The sequence below is a fragment of the Microtus ochrogaster genome, chromosome 10 (genome assembly GCF_000317375.1).
Source record: "Microtus ochrogaster isolate Prairie Vole_2 chromosome 10, MicOch1.0, whole genome shotgun sequence".
NCBI classification, from domain to species: Eukaryota; Metazoa; Chordata; class Mammalia; order Rodentia; family Cricetidae; genus Microtus; species Microtus ochrogaster.
The window spans coordinates 45694750-45714258 of NC_022016.1; the positions used below are offsets into that span (position 1 = coordinate 45694750).

Here is a 19509-nt window from a genome sequence, read left to right on the forward strand (position 1 = left end):
ACTGACCTGCAGGAACCAGCTACTCATTTCTGGAAAGGAGGACCCAGACCAGGTGGTTCACGTTCTCTTCAAAACCTCACCAGGGTAGGGATGGAGAGATGGCTCAGCAGTTAAGAGCACTGCCTGCCGCACTGCCTGCCCTTTCAGGGGACCCAGGCTCAATTCCCAGCACCCACAAAGCAGTTCACATCTGCATATGACTCCAGTTCCAGGACTTCTGACTCCCTTACACAAACATACATATATGCAGGCAAAACACCAAATCACATAAAAATAAGTTAAAACAACTGCCAGGTGGTGGCACACACCTTTAATCCCAGCACTAGGGAGGCAGAGGCAGGTGGAGCTCAGTGAGTTGGGCCAGCGTGGTCTACAGAGTGAGTTCCAGGACAGCCAGGACTGTTAACACTGCCTTAAAAAAAACCAAGAACATTTCACCAGGGAGGTCCCTGACGCTGTGGACACCATTGCCAGGATGTGTCATGGGAAGGCACCATTTGCCTCCCATCTTTACTCCTGAGGGCTCTGGCTCAGCACGGGATCCACGGGTACTGCCAGGAAACGAGAAAGCATATTTTCACAGGCTCTGAGAGGTTACTGAACTTGCACAATGTCACCTGCTAGTAGGGCAGTCAAGTTTCTCTGAGCCAGCAAGCTTGGAGTAGATGGGAGCATTAAGGCAGGTCTCTCCCCCTGGACAGCCAGGCAGTCAGAGATACTGATAGCTCCAGCACTGTTCTTCTCCCTCCCCACCCTCTGCCACTCCCTGGAGCTGCTGGCAGAAGCCCAGCCTCACCCAGCTTGTGCTGAGCAGTGCCCCCAAGAGGGCACTGCAGTGGAATCAGGTTTGCAGTGGATACTGAGCTGCTTAGAGAGCGCCCAGGCAGCCACCGCCTGTACATCATCCCTAAGTCCTAAACCAAAAGAACCACTTAAGACAAGAAAGCAAGCCAGAGTGAACTTCCCTTTTAAAACCGAGTTTTTGATGTGGGCACTGCAGTTGCATAGACAGACTTAACAGGGGATAGGCTGAGCATGAACTGGCAACCCAGGAGGGATTCTGAATGATACAATTAACTCTTGGTGTGACAGTAAGCAAATTACTTAATTCCATGAATCTCAATTTTCTCATCTATAAAATTAGGATACCACCACCTAGCTGGGACGGACGAGTGGGGATTCAACAACAGGCAGTCGCTCTAATTTCCACTCTCCACTACTCTAGGGACAACACACAGGGCAACCAACAAGCAACGCTATGGCCACCGGTCCCGTTAGGAAGACAACCATCAAAATGACACATAAAAGGGGGCTTTAAAAAGTCCATTCAACACAGGGAGGATGCCTTTAATCCCAGCACTTAGGAGGCAGAGACAGGCGGATCTCTGCAAAGTCGAGACCAGCCTGAACTACAGACTAGTTCCAGGACAGCCAGGGCTACACACAAAGAAACCCTGTCTTGGAAAAACAAAACAAAACAAAAAGCCCATTCATTCCAGTTACCCCCATTACACATGGGGAAACTGAGAGCTGAGGAGGGCAAAGATGATGGACCCCTTCTGACTCCCCAACATGGAATTTACCAGGGGCTTTAGCAAGCAGGCACCCTACAAGTGTACGGGGCCAAAAACTACACTGGGAAAAAACAAAGCAAAACATTAGCCTGTTTACTCATCTACTTTAAAATAACTAAAATAGGCCGGCAGTGGTGGCGCACACCTTTAATCCCAGCACTTGGGAGGCAGAGGCAGGCGGATCTCTGTGAGTTCGAGACCAGCCTGGTCTACAAGAGCTAGTTCCAGGACAGGCTCCAAAACTACAGAGAAACCCTGTCTCGAAAAATCAAAAAACTAAAATAAACACCGGACACAGTGGTATGTGCCAATAGCCTCGGCTACCAATGGGATGAGGCAGGAGAACCATCCTGGAGAACACAGTCAGGCTTGCCTCTTAACAGAACAAGCACCAAGTAGGCCTGGCTATCCCAGCACTCAGAAGGTGAAACGGGGAGGGGGGAGCAAGCAGTCAAATGCTACAAAGGAAGATCTTGTCTCAAGAAATTTAAAGAAACAAGATGAGGTATTCTCCAAGTATGGCTTAAAATTATTTTAACAAAGATTATTTATTTTTATGTGTATGAGTGTTTGGTCTGTGCACATATGTGCAGTTCCCAAGGTGACCAGAAGGGGGCACTGCATCCTCTGGAACTGGAGTTACAGGTGGTTGTGAGCCACCATGCGAGTGCTAGGACTCGAACCTGGTCTTCTGAAAGAGCCATGGCTCTGAACTGCTGAGCCATCTCTCCAGCACCAAGGGTATGATTTCTTAGAAAGTAGTAAGCAAGCTAAGTTCCTCACATGTGAACTCTGATGGTAAAATTCTCATATGACCCCACTAGGGACAGCACAGCCTCACCTTTAGCTCCATGTGGCCTGGTTACACAGAACAATTCAGGGAGCAAGCCTTCTGCCAGAAAAACAGCCCCAAGACCAAGGTCACAACCCATCCTGTAACCAAGGATGACCCTGAGAGCTAATACCCTGCGGCTTCACCTACCAGGTGCCAGTTTTAGAGGCAGGCACCACCACAGTTGCCTTAAAACTTAATTTTAACTCCCAAATCAGTACAGTTGGTCCTCTGGTATCCAAGAGGGTTTGGTTTCTGAACCACCCACCTCTCCACCTGTGGTGATCTGAATTAGCAATACACCCTCCCTTCCCCCATGTATGGAACACTTGGTCCCCAGCAGCTGGTGGCGCTGTCTGGGGAGGTTGTGGAACATTTTATTTTTTAGGACATGAACACTTGCTGGAGGAAGTACGTCACTGCAGGGCTGGCTTAGTCAGCTTACAGCCTCTCCTGATTGGCTGTTCACACATTCTGCTTCCTATATGGATAAAGAGAGGCTCTGACAGCTCTCTGCTCCTACCACCATGCCACGTCTTCCCTGACTGACACTGTAGACCCCTAGACCTCTGAAGTTGCTTTTGTTCACAGTATTTTATCTCAGCAAAGTAACAAATACAGAGCCCACACACCACACCACACCCCACCATGACCACAGCCCAGGTACTCCATAGACCACGAGCAGTATATCCACCCTCGCTTGTCTTTTTAAGATTCATTTATTATTTGTATATGTTTGTCTGTCCATGCATATGCTCTCCAGTACCCATGGAGGCCAGAAGGGGGTGTTGAATCCTTGAGAACTGAACTTAGAGGTATTTGTGAACCACCCAATATGGATCTGATCTGAACTCTGTCCAGTTCCCTCTGATAAAGCAGTAAGTGATCTTAATCACTGAGCCCTCTGGTTCTGTTTTTTGTAAGATTTTGTTTTTTGCGACAGAGTCTCGTGCAGGTCAGTCTAGACTTGAACTTGATGTACTGCTAGGGCTGGCCTTGAACTCAAATCCTCCTGCCTCTTCCTCCTGAGCACTGGGATTACAGCTGTGTACGACACCTGGCCCCCTCTTATACAGTTTATATCAACTCTAGATTGTTATAGTACTTAATATAACAGAAATTACTTGCACATGGTTGTTATATTATTTAGGAAATGATTAAAGCATATTTATATAGATGAACATTCAATATGGACACAATTTTCTCCAAAAATATTTGTATGCACTGTTTGTTGGATCTGTTGACAAGAAGGCAGACTGTACTTGATGCTCAAGATAATTCACAAGTACAAGCTGAAAAATGAATGCATGATGCTGTGTCCCCGCTGTACCTCCCATAAACAAATGGTCCCTTTAGTAGCCTCCTGTGGTGCATTTTCATACCTGTGCATGCTTTGCTGAGTAGCCCATTTTTAAAAACTGCTAATGCTTTAGCCCCTAAGCACACAAAGGCCATGATGTTACACTGACCAGGCGTCCAATATGAATTTATCCACATCACACACTAAGGCCCTTACACAAAAATACTCAGAGTATCTCAGTCACTTTTCTATTGCTGTGATAAAACACCACAACCAAGGCAACTTATAAAAGGAAGGGTTTATTTGGGCTTCTGGTTCCCGGTTAGCGTCTATGACGGCCAAGCAGAGGTAAGAGGTAGCAGGTAGCTAGCAGGTGGAGTAGCACCTGAGAATGCACATCTGGAACTATAAGCAGGAGACAGAGCTAACTGTGGGGAGAGTATCTAAAACCTCAAAACTCACTTCCACTGACAGACTTCCTCTAGAAAGCCACACCTCCTTATGCTCCCCAAACAGCCATGAAAAGGGAGTAGCAGACGGGGGAGATATTTTGCTGAAATCACCACAAAGAGTTACATACTAAGCAGATGATGAAAAGCTGTAACCAAGCCAGGTGGTGGTGGTGCTTGACTTTAATCCCAGCCAGCACTTGGGAGGTGGAGGCAGGTTGATCTCTAAGTTCAAGGCTAGCCTGGTCTATAGAGCAAGTTTCAGGACAGCCAGGACCACATAGAGAAAGCCTGTCTCAAAAACAACAAAAGACTGTGACCAGGGCTGGAGGGCACAGCTCAGTGGCAGAGCACATGCTTAGTAAGAGAGAGGGCCCTGGGTTAAAGCCCCAACACCTACCAAAAAAGGAAACTACTTTTAAGGAAAGTCAGCAAGCAGCAGCTCGGGTAGGGAGCTGGACAGGAAACAATGACAGCTAACCCTGCATAAAGGAGCCATCTCAACTTGCAGACAGGCAGATGGAGGAAGTTAAGCTTGTTCTAGGCAGACAGGAGCAGGTCAGCTCCCAGGGCCCCAGAGGCCAGCAGCCAGGCTGAGGCCACTAGGCAAACACTCACTCACTACATGACCAGAAAGAACATGGGAGAAAAGTGCTTATCCTTTCGGCCCAACAGTTTCACTCCTGGGGACTTCCTCAGAGAGAACAGGGGGCAGGCGGAATACAGACAGACTGACAGATGTATAGGAAGGAACCTACAAACTTCTATTAACCACAGGACCCCTTGGACAGAACACTAATTATTTTGCCTTTGCCAGGACTGCCACGAACATACTGCTTGCTATGTGGTCTTCACACCCTATCCTTTGGAGGCCACATAAGTCTACATAATAGACATTACACACACACACACACACACACACACACACACACACACACACACACACACACCGCTAGGCAACCCCTCCCCCACTCTCTCCAGCACCCCAGTTCTGTAATCTACACTTCCCAAGTAAAAATCAGGAGTCATAGATCAAAGAGACCTGGGTTTATTGGATTTCTTCTTTGACTCGGTCCCTGGACAAACTCCATACTGTGTAAGACCAGCTGAATTCTAAGACTCCACAGAGGTTGTAGGCAAAGGATTTGAGAGCAGAGTTAAGAGTACCTGCTTCAAGTCCTGCCTCTGCCAATATTAGCAATTTATAAACATTACACCACTCCGAGTGGAAGGTCCTATGAACCAAGGATCTTGAGCACAGGAGCCTTCTGGGAACTCAGTGGGGCATTGCATACAAAACTCTAAGGGCCGACTCGCTCACGTCTGTCCCAGCGTACGGACCGTCACTTGAGGACTGGAAATCTCAGTCTCTCCTCCCCCATCCCTTTCCTCAAGTGGTGCTAGAATAAGACCCAAGCCCCACAAAGCATCCAGTTCATCATATCAAGATAGGTATGGTGACACATGCCTGTAATCCCAACAACTGGGTGGAGGAAGAGCAGGAAGTCAAGGCCATCCCTGGATACAGATCAAATTCAAAGCCAGTCTGGGCTACAAAAGACCATCTCAAAATTTTTACAAATTAAAGCTTAACAGAAATGATGCAGGATCTGAAGATTCAACCCTGGTTCTATGTCTACATTCTACCAATTAGTAACATAGTGGGAGGACCCCTGCTGGGTGCTTAGCAACCAATTACCTATGATTTCAAGAACTATTTCTTCTGGGGTTGGGGATGTGGCTCAGTTGGTAGCCCTGTGTTGAATTCCAGCACCGCATAAAACCAGGCATGGTAGTGTGTACCTGTGATGCCAAGTGGAAGCAGTTCAGAAACTTGTGGTCATCTTTGACTACAAGGAGTTCTGAGATCAGCTTGGTCTACCTAAGACTCTGCCAAGTCCCCGTCTCAAGAACAACAAAGCAAAACAAAACAAGAGGAGTTTTGAACTGTGTGTAGTGGCGCATGCCTTTAATCCCAGCACTCAAGCGGAGGCAGGTGGTATCTTGAGGCCAGTCTGGTGAGTTCCAGGACAACCAGAGCTACACAAGAGACATCCAGGGGAGCGGGGGAGAGGGGATTTGAATGTTTTCACCACGAAAAATGCCCAAGTAGATAAGCTTACGGACTTAAACATTATATAAAGCATACATGTACACACATTTTACATTAAGGATGCCTCTGCTGCTCTTGTACTAGCCATTCAATCTTATACAAGGCATCTCATAACCTTTCGAGACTCCATTTCCATATCTGCAAACAGAGGTGTGGTCATGACGCAGAGGCTCGCCTGCCCGGTGCTCCCCTTGCACAATGGGCCTGGAAGCAACACTGGGGGAAGAAAGAGGCCCAGGAGCAAATGTTGGCGCCTGACTGCAGGGCACTCCCTGCCTTAACCTGCCCTGGAGATTTACAGGATTTCTTAGTCCAGGGATTCTTAGAACCAGCCCAACGTGACAGTCTGCATGATGAATGACCAACTTGCTGCAGACACACACAGGCCTATTTCAAGTGCCCGCACATGAAGCCTGAGACAGCACTGTAAACAATTACTCTTAGTTAATCCTCTGCTCTCACCTACGCGTGGGGAAGCTGGCCTTGGCAATGAGGCGGTGCACTGGTCCACAGCAGTCTCAGAGGATGCAGACGTGGAGGGGGTTCCCCAACACTGACATGAGGCGCCCTCCAGTCCTCATCTCATTTCCCTTTATCAGCTTCCTTCTTACATACCTGAGTCCCAGCACTACCTGCTTTAATATCAAACACATGTGGGTGCGGAAGCACAGCTCCCCTCGGCAGAGTGACTAACTCAGAGGCCCTGAGTTCAGTTCCCAGCACCCATGTCAGGTGGCTCACAACCACCTATAACTCCAACTCCATAAAATCAAGATGCCTTCTTTTGACTCCAAGACATACATGGCAAGCACACACAGAGGTATAAAAATAAAACTTTTTTTTAAAAATCAGACACATGGAGTGGTGGGGGCATGCCTTTAATCCCCGGTGAAATCTCTAGAGTTCGAGACCAGCCTAGTCTACACAGCAAGTTCCAGAGCTACATAGTAAAGATGTCTGAAAAAAAAACAAAATAAAATATCAGGCATACATCCTCAAACAAAATAGTAAGCTCCTGAGGCAGTTAAGTCTGGTGAGTCTGTGGCAATCTTCACAAATGCAGCATCAGTGAGAAGAAGCCAAGAGTGACTATGAAAACTTGCCACCTTCAGAAGAGAAAAAAAATGGACTGAAAATAAGTACAGTATGGACAAGGAGCGCTGATAAGCATCATGCCTTGGCCCCTTCAAAGTCTCCAGGTACCAGGGATAGCTGACACACAAGCTTGGTCCCTCATGCTCAGAAGATAGTTCGTTCCTCGAGCACAGCTGCATGATCGGAGGTGCTCAGGGCTGGTGAGGTTTGCAGCCTGCCTCCTAAGACTCGGATCAAGCCTATGGGTGTTCATAGCATGGAGCTCTTCCTAGCATGCAGTGCAGTTAACAGGTTAACAGACTGGCTCTGCACTGACTTTAATCCTCACAAACCCACTGGAAGTAGTTTTCCGCTCTTCCTGAAGTGCTGGGGTCTGAGCCCAGAGCACTTACCCTAGACAAGCACGCTCCCACTGAGCTACAGACCCAAACAGAAATTGCTGCTTTTTTATTGTTGGGTTTTGGGGGAGGTTTTTTATTAGTGCTGTTTGGTTTGTTTGAGTCAGTCTCATTATGTAGCCCAGGTTGGCCTGGAATTCAGAGATCCTCTTGCATCTGTCTCCCAAGTACTGAGATCAAAGGCATGCACTATCACACCAGGGAGAATAGCTCGTTTTATTCTCACCATTTTAGAGACAAGGCAGAGACAAGGACCTCATCCCTAGCTCTCTTCCTAAGGGCACATGCCCTCACATCCTTGGACTCAGTAATCAAGATGGCTTGCATCAGTCCCAGACTCCATGAACGGATGCTCGGATTCTCCTGTAACTTCAGGCCAAGTGCTCAGCACCCACTGGCTTTATCGGGATCACTGGTGAGTCTTACCAAGGTCACACTGTTGGTCTTCGGTATCAAGAGTGAGCTGACCTGACCTCAGGGACAGATCTGCTCAGCCCCTCCATTCCTGTCAAGCTCTTGACTCTGATGGCTGGTTTAGCCTTCTGAAAGCGGGTTTAAGAGAAGGCAGAGATCCAAGGAACACTACACACTGCTGGGTCTCTGACTCAAATCGCCCTGCTCTCTTGCCCATGTATTCTCTCTGTATTAGGATATAACACATATTATGGCAAAAACTTGGTGTGGGAGAATTGTCTGTATTCTGTCAATCATGTTTTAAATAAATGCTGATTGGCCAGGCAGGAAGTATAGGTGGGACAGCCAGACAGGAAGTAGAGGCAGGGCAATGAGAACAGGAGAATGCTGGGAAGGAGGAAGCCCATTCCTTCCCAGTCCTGCCCAGACCACAGAAGAAGCAAGATGTGACCTGCCCCAGTGAGAAAGGTACCAAGCCATGTGGCTAACATAGATAAGAATAATGGGTTAATATAAGTTATAAGAGTTAATAAGAAGGGCTGGAGAGTTGGCTCAGAGGTTAAGAGCATTGCCTGCTCTTCCAGAGGTCCTGAGTTCAATTCCCAGCAACCACATGGTGGCTCACAACCATCTGCGATGGGGTCTGGTGCCCTCTTCTGGCCTGCAGGCATGCACATAGACAGAACATTGTATACATAATAAATAAATAAATAAATAAATATTTATTTATTTATTTTTAAAAAGAGTTAATAAGAAGCCTGAGCTAACGGGCCAATCAGTTTATGTTTAATGCAGACTCTCTGTGTGATTTTCTTTGGGACTTGCTTGCTGTGGGAACTGGGCAGGACAGAAACCCCAAGAGCAGGCCCTCATGTTACAAAAACTGGTACTAATTTTTACCTACTCAAAAATGGCAGTCTCACATGATTCACCCTCAAATAGGGAAGCTCTTCACTACATAAAGAGCAAATAGACAATTCAGTCATTCAACAAACACCAATGGAGCCACACCACATGACAGGGACAATGGAACACTGCTGAAGTACTCGCAACCAAGCAAGGGTACCATTTCCCATCCAAGGAAAATAAACAAACTGAGCAGACAGAGTAAGAATACCCAACTGGGTGTGACCAAAGCCACCTTAACACCAAGTGCCCGAGGCTTGGGGTGTGATAGACAATGGAACCCTGCAGCACTTACCAACCAACACAACCAGCACAACTCCCAGCAGGGCCTGCCATGAAGGTCAACCTGCCGCTGGCCTTCTTGCCACTCCAGAAGCCCAGGGTGCTGGTATTCCCGCAGAAAGACCTGTCCTGCTGCTGAGACACAGGTCCTGCTGGTGGAGGCTAAAGTCCATGCTGCCAATGCTTCCAGGCTAGCAGTAGTCTTTCTAAAACCATGCCAAACCTCTGGCCCAAGAGCTTTTAATTTCAACAACCTGACCCAAAATACAAACTTCTACCTTCTACACTACGCCCAAACTCTCTCAGCCACTGTGGCTGAACTACACAGAGATCATTTGGCTTCAGTTTTCTCATCTATAAAATAACCAACCCACAGAATTCAACTGGCAGGAGCTTTTCAGAGGGATGGGCCTAGAGCCCATGGTAACTACCAGTGCCTTGCTGGAGCCCATGGTAACTACCAGTGCCTTGCTGGGGCCCCTGAGTCAGTTACCACAGTTACCACTTTCTCTCTGAGCTTTGCTTTCTTTATCTACAACAGGAGGAAATGGATCTAGGGTTGGGGCTGACACAACTAGAGATCAGATTGTGGGCACCCCCTGGCAGCAGGAAAGGGACACTTGTGACTAATGGGAGCTCCAGGAGTAGGGACACAATCAACCATGCAGTTTCCCGACAACCACCGATAATCCCAGGACCATCAGTGCACAACTCGAGCCCAAAGCTGTCCCCTCCATCACAGGATAGCCAGAAACAACCACTGACACGACGCGCATAGGAAGGTGCTGGGGCCTGAGTGAAACGGCACCATAGGGGCTTTCTGCAGGCTACACACTGAGAAGGCTCACAGCAGAGATCCTCCCCAGTGAATGGCCAGAGAGACGCTTCAGCATGCAAAGGTGCTTTCGGCACAAGCCCTGGGAACTGAGTTCAATCCTTGAATCCCTGGAATTCATGGAAAGGTGGAAGGGGTTGTCTTTAATCTACACACACACACACACACACACACTCCTCATCAGAAGCTGGTGTGATGGCACACACCCTTTAACCCTAGTACTTGGGAAGTGGAGGCAGGAAGATTAGGAGCTCAAAGGCATTTTTGTCTCCATAGCTACCTGTACCCAGGCAGTTAAAAGAGGTGCAGAGGACCGATAAAAACAAACCCATGTGGCACAGGGAGAGATTCTAGAGTGGCTCCCTCAGAGACTGAACTGATAGGGTCAAACTCTGCACCAAAGGCTGGGTGCACACATGCTCTCCTTGGGTCTTTGAACACCAACTACAGCATAGGAACCTGCACATGTAAAATCAGAGAAAGCCTAGCAAAGTCAAAGCCTCGACCAGAAAAACCCTGAGCCACAGCACAACACAAGCCAGACGGACCTGAACTCTCCATCTGCCATTCACAAGTGCCAGGAAACCTGGCTTAGTGCTAACTGGAAGCTGGGTAAGATCCATCTGCACCAGGGAAGCTGGTACAGGCAAAGGTAACTTCCACAATTTGAGCACAGTCTTACACTACAATAACACTTTAGCCAAGGTCCAACTACATAAGCACTGTGGTCCCTGAGGGTGCCTGCTGAGAGCCTAGCCACAAGGTTGTATTTGAAGGTAAAGATGGTTCCTCTGGTAAATATAATCTCCTAATTTTTTTATATGTAAGACCACTATAATAGTGGCCAGTCAGATAATGGTTCAGCTTGATGAGTTCAGTACAAGAAGAGGAAGCTTCAGGGAGCAGTTTAAGCAGAAGTTCAGAGTCGAGGCCAGGGGGAACAGCTGCCGGCGACCCGCAGTATGGTAAGAACTCTGAGGCCAGAAGCACAGGACTGGAGTTCTCACCAGGCTGGGGTTTAACTGGGCTGGTCCCTGAGCCTGCAGGCTTTGGGCTAAGGACTCCAATGTAGCAAGCAGTCTCTAGTCTCATTAAGGGCTAGTGCATGCCTCCCAGGCCAGCTGGTAGGTTACATGAACAGCCAGCCATTTTATTAACCCATGTTAATAAAAATAACCACATAACAGCAGCCAACACGCCTCTCATCCTCCAACCATGCCAGGCACTGCCTACACTTTCCATAGACACTCAGGCAAGGCCAGGGATGGCAACCGCTCAGGCTTTGGCCACTGCTTTGGACCAAAACAGCATTAGAGGACTGAAACCGACCACAGGGAAGTCAGAGACCGCAGAATCAATGTGGACGCAGGAGGAAGCACAATAAACAAAGGCAAGGAGGCCTGCCTGGGTCAGAGTGGCGGGCGTCACCCCAATTCTGTGCTTATCTCTAGTTCACCCAGAATCTCAGACATGCCACTTCTCCAGCCTCCCCCATTGAAGTAGAAGACCCTGGTGGATGAACCTAGTAGGTTTATCTCATGGTAAATAGCAGATGTCCACAGAATGAATGACATGATGAAAATGGCTAGAAGGGAGCTGGAGAGATGGCTCAGCAGTTAAGAACTTCTTGCAGAAGACCCAGTTTTGGTTCCTGACACACACTGTGGCTCAAAACCACCAAAACTCCTGACACTCTCTTCTGAACACTCTCACACATAAAATAATAAACCTTAAACCAGGCAGTGGCGGCGCATGCATTTAATCCCAGCATTTGGGAGGCAGAAGCAGGAGGATTTCTGTGAGTTCTGGGCCAGCTTGGTCTACAGAGTGTCCAGGACAGCTAGGGCTGTTACACAGAGAAACCCTGTCTCAAAAAAAAAAAAAAAAAAAAAAAAAAAAAAAAAAAAAAAAAAAAAAAAAAAAAAAAAAAACAAAACAAAAAAACAAAAACAATAAATAGGGCTGTAGAGAAAGGAAGAAAGAAGGAATGAAGAAAGAAGGAAGTAGGGAGGGAAGGAGGAACGGTGGAAGGATGGCAGGCAGGCAGGCAGGCTAGGGGCAGCTGGGCCCGGAACCAGGACAGCATAGGGAGGCCTTGGTTTCCTCATCTGTATCATGATGGTAGCATGGCCTGTCTCATAGCACTGAATGGAATATTAAAACAGCCAATTGAAGCAGCTCTTGTTGCTCTGACATCCACTCTGCAGTCTCCCACACTGTAGAATCCATTAGTAGATAAGGGTCTCAGGCACTTTTATGTGCTTAGAACCTAGAGTACACTCAGCTAAACAAGAAGAGCCACCAGCAGATCCAAGATGGCTGGCTGCTCATCGGGCTAACCCGGCTGAAATGCCCACTCAGTTGTCAACCATCTACTAAGGTTCGGTGGACGCCATCATCTAGGATTTAAAAAAGTCAGAAGCAGTTGGTGTTAATGACGAATCACCCAACAGAAGGGCCACACAGCGATTTCAGGGGAGGGGGCAGGTGCATCCCTTACCCAGAGATGGCAACTCTCTCCAGCTCCCTGTGCCTCTCTCCTTCCTTCCAGACCACAGCCACAGTGGCGAGACCGTGGGACCTCTCCGGTGAAGCCTACCGATGCATCCCTCTGCCTCCCTCCTCCATCTCCAGGATCTCTCTACACAGAACAGCTGGAGAATTCGTGCTAAAATACCACTGTTCCATCAGCCTACTCAAATTTCCACCTGCCCTGTGAGAAATGTCACTGGCTCCACGTTGTCCAGACCAAACGCAAACTCCTGAGCTTAGCAACTTGAATATCTGGCAACAAACACTAGCGCTGTCTACCCAGTGGTCCTGAAGCCCATGAGGCTGAGGACACACTGACCTTGGACTTAGCAAGGGGACGGCTAGGCTGATAGTGCCACACCCAAGCCTCCCCTTCCTCTTTGGCTGGGCGAGGTCTTCCTGGGCTCCAGGCCCAGCCCCCAAGCTGGCTTAGGACTGGAGTGTCCACAGAGCTTCCTGGAGGAGGTAGTGGAACACACACACACACACACACACACACCCCTACAACTCACATGTGGCCCTTTAGATTCCTTCTCCTATACATTCCCTCTCAGCTGTACTAAACTTCTTAGGCACACCTCGCCTCCTCTCCAGGATAAGATGACAAGGACTGTGGCTTCCATTGTGTCACATATACTTGGCTATACAAAATACGTCAGAAAGCAGCCATAGCTCCAACTTAAGTGTGTGGGAAGTGTATTAAAATGCCGTTTTTGAGCCAGGAAAATGGCTCAATGGTAAAGGTACTTGATGTCAAGCCTTAAGATCTGAGTCTGAGCCAGGTGGTGGTGGCTCACACCTTTAATCCCAGGACTCGGGGGCAGAGGCGGGTGGATCTCTGTGAGTTCAAGGCCAGCCTGCTCTACAAGAGCTAGTTTCCGTGACAGACAGGCTCCAAACTGAGTCTGATACCTGAGAGCCAACTCCCCAAGGTTATCCTCTGACCTACACACACACACACACACACACACACACACATTTCCTTTTCCTGGTGTCCCTATGAAATGCTCCCCTCACACTGCGCATCAAGGAGCTTAGGGGAGAAAGGACGAGGGCACAACACTGAGAGCACCAGGACTGCATCCAGGTACACCCGTGCTGAAGGCAGCAAAGCAGAGACAGCCATCTCTCAGGTCACACTTCCGGCTTACTTGGCGCCATCAAACACTTCCAGAGCACCAGGTAGTCAGTGCAAGGTACAAGTGATAAGGTCCTAGGGCACAAGAGCTCAATCAACCTTTCTGTCCCCTGTCCTCTCTCAGAGGGGACTCCACTCATGCAGACAACACATCCAAATCTAATCGCTTTCTCTCTGTGTTTGAGGGGAGGGACGGTTTTTGAGACAGTCTCTCTGTGTATCCCTAGCCAGCCTGGAGCCCTGCTACGTAGATCAGGCAGGCCTTGAATTCATAGAGCTCTGCCTGCTTCTGTCCCACAAGCATGGGGATTAAAGGAATGACCACTATGTCTGGTTCCAAGTCTGACTTCTTATGCTCTGCTGTCTGTGATTCAAGGCTGAACCTTCCAAACTTTTTCAAGGCAAAATCAACAGCTTCTGGCAGAGGGCACGGCACAGGGCTGGAGCCCCAGCAGTATCCCCATCTCCTTATACTCAATCATTAATCTGGGAATGCCTAAAATGGTATTGCACCAGTTGCTCCCAAAGCCAGGGAAGGTGCATGGTCGCTTCTAGGCTCCCACACCCCACCCTCAACCAGAGGATCTGCTCCAAGTCCCTATCCCTGCAGGATTTACGGGTCAATACTTAAATCCACTGTCTTACACAGGACCTGTTACCACACCATTCACTTCAGATCCTCCTTGAGCAAAACAGGCTCAACAGTTGTTGTGCCCAGACTCTGGTCAGCGACCATGGAGGACGTCCACCATGCCCAGGAACAGGCTGCAAACACACACACTTCATTGCGCCGCATGGCAGACATGAAACCAACACCACTTGAAAAGCCAGAAGAGCAGAGCCCAGCTCAAGCTGCAGCACTCCCTTCCCTTCCATCTCCGCCACAGCTCGGGCTCATGTGCGCACAGTTGCACAGTTACGTTGAGCACGTTAGGGAAGAGGGAACAGGTGGCTCTCTCACAGGTGGCCCAGGCCAGCCCTGAACTTGAGTAGCTGGAGTTAGAAGTGTGTGACACTATACCCAGCTTTCCAAGCTGCATTTGTCAGTCCAGGGTCCCTCAATCAGAAAGCCCAAATCCGCGTCTGCCTCGCTCTGCCTCGCTGCCTCCTGGCACATAAGCAGCGCACAGCAGTCACATGATCCATCCACACCAAGGCAATGGTACCCAGTAGCTTCAGCCAGCAAGGGGCCTTGTAACCGCTGAACAATAAGCACCTCCCACTCTGGCAGGTCCCCTGCCCAGCCAGGCCATCATCTCTGTCCTCCTTCCTCCTCCATAGGCTCTAACAGTATATAGTTTCCAAGTCTTAAACTGGTAATCACCAGTTACTTTTCCTTTTCTTTTGTTTTTTTTTTTGGGGGGGGGGGACAGAGTTTTTCTGTGTAGCCCAAGCTGTCCTCACTCTGTAGACCAGGTTGGCCTCGAACTAAGAGATCCGCCTGCCTCTGCCTCCCGGGTCTGAAATTAAAAGTGTGCACCACCACTGCCTAGCTCACCAGCTACCTTTTATAACATAAAAAAAAAAAGACTGGCTGGATTTACTTGATTGGGGCTATAAAACACACATGGGGTCTCTGAGTTGAACTATGCATTTTTAAGGTACGGGAGTTAGAGCAAGGCTTGGAGGAACCAGCTCTCTCCTTCACTATGGGAGTTCCATAAACTGAACTCCCATCCTCAGGACTGGCATAATCACCTTTACCTACCAAGCCATCTCTCTGGTATCTGAATTATGTATCTTATTCAAAGGAGGAGACCACCAAGATACATTAGTGCCTACTCCAGGATTTCGTCTTTTAACAGGGGAGCCGCTCCAACCAGCTCCTATCAGCAATGCCATCTGAGCTGGACTGGCAGCTCCTGAGGGGCCACGCTGGCCTTTCACTACTACAGTTCCACAACCAAGCAACAGCATCTTAACTCTCAGAATAATAACCCCTGAATTAGAAGCCAGAGCTCTGACAGGCAAAGTGCTCTGCAATTGCGAAGCACTCAGGGGCAGTGGTAAGACAGCTTGCGAAGGGAACGCAAATAAACTCCATTAGCCTAAGCATTCTTAACAGGGACGGTGAACCTGACTCCAAGAAAAACCATGGCCTCCACCCCAAAATCAGATGCATTTTCAAATCTCAGGCCTCTCTTTCCCTCAGTAGGAAACTGGAGCTGGCTGTTTGCTCTGCCACCACCCCAGTGAAAACAAAACCCCAGTGGTCTTCCTTCATTACCTACAAGGAAGCCCCATTCTGCCAAATGGCTTGACCCAACTACCCACACCAGGGCAACAGATCATTCAAGCATGGTAGAGATTTGACAAGAGGCAGTCAGAAATTACTTGGGAGTCTGGGGGATGTGAAGAACAAGTTAGGGAGTGACTGAGTAAAACTCCAAGTGGCTAAAGCTCAGAGCCATGTGCTGGAACACTATGAGTGATCACTTCTTGTTTGAAACACGGTCTCATTCTCACTGTCACCCAAGCTGGCCTTGGACGTCTGAACAGCTGAGACTACAGGTGCCGCCCTCCCAAGCCGTATCTTTCGGTCTTAGGTACTGTTCCAGAACTCAGATAGAAACAGCAAACACAAGACCAAAATCCCAGTCCCCAGAAAGCTCGGGATCAGGACGACACAAGCCATACTCCTCGCTTTGACATTTCCTACTAGGAAAATTCACCCTTGGTCGGCAGAGATAAGTACCCGCTCCACCCTTGCCATGTCTGACTATCCCATCATTATGTCTCTTAAACAGGGCCATCATATCAAACAGACAAGAGCACACAAGGAAGATGACTGCCTGGAGCCTGCCAGGCGTGCTTCCACAGGCCAAGAGCGGTCTGTACGCAGACTGAGCAACGCTCTGAATACGCTGGGATGGATGTGGCGGCCTTTCTCCACCTGTCTGATGGAGACAGCAGAAGCCTAGGCCACTCCACAAGCATCTCAGGCTTTGGCCACCAGAGCACACACAGAAAACTTCACTCTACTTTTCAAAGTCTCACCCAAAACTGCCCTGGACAAGTCCTTCCCCATACAGACTATGGTCAGGGTCCAGAGGACCCAGGCCAGCTTTCAGACAAGAGCAATAATACAAAAACGTCTTGCCTACGTTTTTAATCAATATATAGAAAGTTTATTAGCCAACCAGAATTAGGTACCCTAACTCAGCTTATACACCCTTGATTAAACAAGGAACAGGGCTCCTCAAAGTCTACTCCCAGATATCTACCAGGCAGGTGGGGCAGCTGGAGGATGCCTTAACTGTCTACTTTACAAGCTTCCTTGACCATGTGAGGCCCTTCCATCTAGGTGTTAGGCCTGCCCTGAAGTGTCCAAGTGGATGGGGGGGCAGGGCTATGGTGGGGGGAGGCACTCCTCAAATAAGTTGCTGGCATAGTGTGCCTGCCTTCATTACCAAAACAAACAGCACAGAGTTCAACCAGGGATCTCAGCCTGCTCGCTCACCTGATCCGAGGCACCTCCATAATCAGCAGTTCCAACCCTTACAAGCTGACAGTTCAGGGGGAAAGGGAGGCTGCGCCTGTTAGGGTGCATCGTGTCCCGGCCCTCTGTTGGGCTCTGAGCTTGGTGGCCCCCAGCCCCAGAGCTGCGGCCTCACAAGAACGATTGTGCGCTCATCCTTGTCCACTTGGCTTACTCACCGCCAGCGTTCGGCTCCCCACTCAGCCAGGGCGCCCCGCAAGACGCTCTGCACTGGCAGCACCGAGGCGGCGGCCACGGGAAATGCTCTGCTCTGCCTTCCGGGCACACAGATGCCGCCCTTTTCTCCCTCACACCCAAGCAGCCTCCCCAGAAGGGGCAAGCCTCAAGTCTAGGAAGGCACAGCACCCAGACCACCCCCACCCCGGCTGGGGCTCTCCCCCGCTTGCCAGAGACAGCCAAGAAGGAGCGTCCTAGGAATAGGGGAGGGGACACCTGAGTCGGGAGCAGGACACTGGGCAGGCAGGGAGTAGATAGGGAGGGTGAGGGTGAGAACCGCACTGGGCTGACGCAGACTAAGCTAAGTTGTGAGAAGTCTGGGGAAAGGTGATTGCCAGGACCAGGGTCAGAGAGGTGCAGGAGGGAGACAGCAGAAGTAGAGTCCAGACTTGAGGACCACGGAGAGATTCCATGGGGGTGAAGGAAACAAACGCAGGCTGAAGCCACTGGCAAGGGGTTATCGGGGTCCAGGCTGGGTCTACGAAGAGAAGAGTTTGGGGAGAAGGGGGCCTAGTCTGGGCCACAGCAACAAGAAGCACCGTCCTAGCCTGGGCCCTGGGAGCCTAGCTCAGGCCATGGGATGCAGGCCTGCGAGAAGGGTGCCTGGCCCAGCCTCTAGGGAAGGAAGGTCTAGCCTGGGATCCTCGAGACTAGCCTGGACATGCAGGGGAAAGACCCGGGGCTCCACTTGGAGCCCAGGGCGGGGTCACGGGACACCCGAGCCTCCCGCCGCCCTCTCCGGACCAGAGGGGTGCCATCTGCCTAGGGTCTCGGACCCCGCCCCTCCCCCACCCTGGGTCCCCACCCTCCCCAGGCCAGCGAGTCGGCGGAGAGAGGAGGACGTGAGTTCCCGCAGGGGGTTCCGGGATGGGGCCGTGAGGGAAGGGGTCCCTTTACCATGGTGGCGGCGGCGGCGGCGGTCCCTGTCCCAGCGTCTGTGGCTCTCCCCCCCGCAGCAGGGCCCGGCGCTTCCACTTCCCCGGGTGCCCAAGAGTGAACATCCGGGTCAGCGCCCCCCTCCCCCCCCCCCGCGCCGGGCCGCCGCCACCTTCCTTCCCCGCCCCGGCCAGCCGGGCCCGCCCCCCACGCCGCTAGCTCGCGACCAATGAGCGCGCCGAGCCGCGGCGATCGCCAAGTATGGAGCGCGGCGCGGGGGGCGGAGTTAGGGGTGGGCCCTGCGGACGAGTGGGCGTGCCCTGGTATGGGGGGGCGGTCCCTAGGCCGGCCAGGAGCGACGGTTCTGTAAGCGCCGGGGTGCAGCGAATTGGAGGGACCAAGGTAGTCCGTGGCGTCCTCCTACGGCGAGCTTCGCATCTAGCCTCGGCGGGAAGTGGGGTACCTGAGAATGGAGGGGTTCACTGACCCCCTGGGTGGAGGATGCGGAAGGCCCTGAACTAGGAGGGGACGGGCACTCCGCGCCCCACCCGGACCCGGAACTGGTGCGCCGGAATGGGGCCCTGCCCCTAGAGAACGAGCGGAACCTGCAGTGGGGACGCCGCCGGCGCTACCGCCCTGGTTGCTGAACACCTGCTCTCTCACGACCAAGCAGGCAGCCTTTAGGTACCAAAAGGTGACAGGCAGGTGGATAAGCTATAAGGATCCCTGCCCGCACTTCCTAGTTACCAGACAGGGTAGCTGTGAAGAAGACACTGGTAAAAATTTTAAAACATTGGGTTCAATAAATGCTGGCTGTTTCGTATACTTTTCTGCCCTATCTGCAGAGGATCAGCCTGTTTGCCTACTGAGACGCTTCCTCGGTCCATACACCGACTCAGAAATCCCTCTATTTTCAGGACTGAAGATTGAACCTAGAGCTCATACATGCTAGGCTAATGCTCTTACACTGAAGCCCCAGCCCTAGAAACTCGTTTTTCAAAATGTTTTGTTATCACCTAGAATGCAAGTCTAAGTGATAGACTTGTTCAC

General features: G+C 50.3%; 1 protein-coding gene across 4 annotated transcripts in view; it reads right to left on the reverse strand.

Moving 5' to 3' along the window:
- Capzb (capping actin protein of muscle Z-line subunit beta) overlaps window positions 1-19509 on the reverse strand; it is a 110800-nt gene that overhangs the window by 81272 nt on the left and 10019 nt on the right. The window contains exon 1 of one of the 4 annotated variants that reach the window (XM_005352948.3): window positions 18481-18589. The exons of 1 other annotated variant lie outside the window; for it this stretch is intronic. In XM_005352948.3, the coding sequence (XP_005353005.1) occupies window positions 18481-18483 (3 nt within the window). In that variant the 5' untranslated portion in view covers window positions 18484-18589. Of the gene's footprint in view, window positions 1-17328; window positions 17434-17924; window positions 18012-18480; window positions 18590-19509 lie in introns of those variants that run through there. 2 more of the 4 variants (XM_026782011.1, XM_005352947.2) reach the window with 2 other exon arrangements.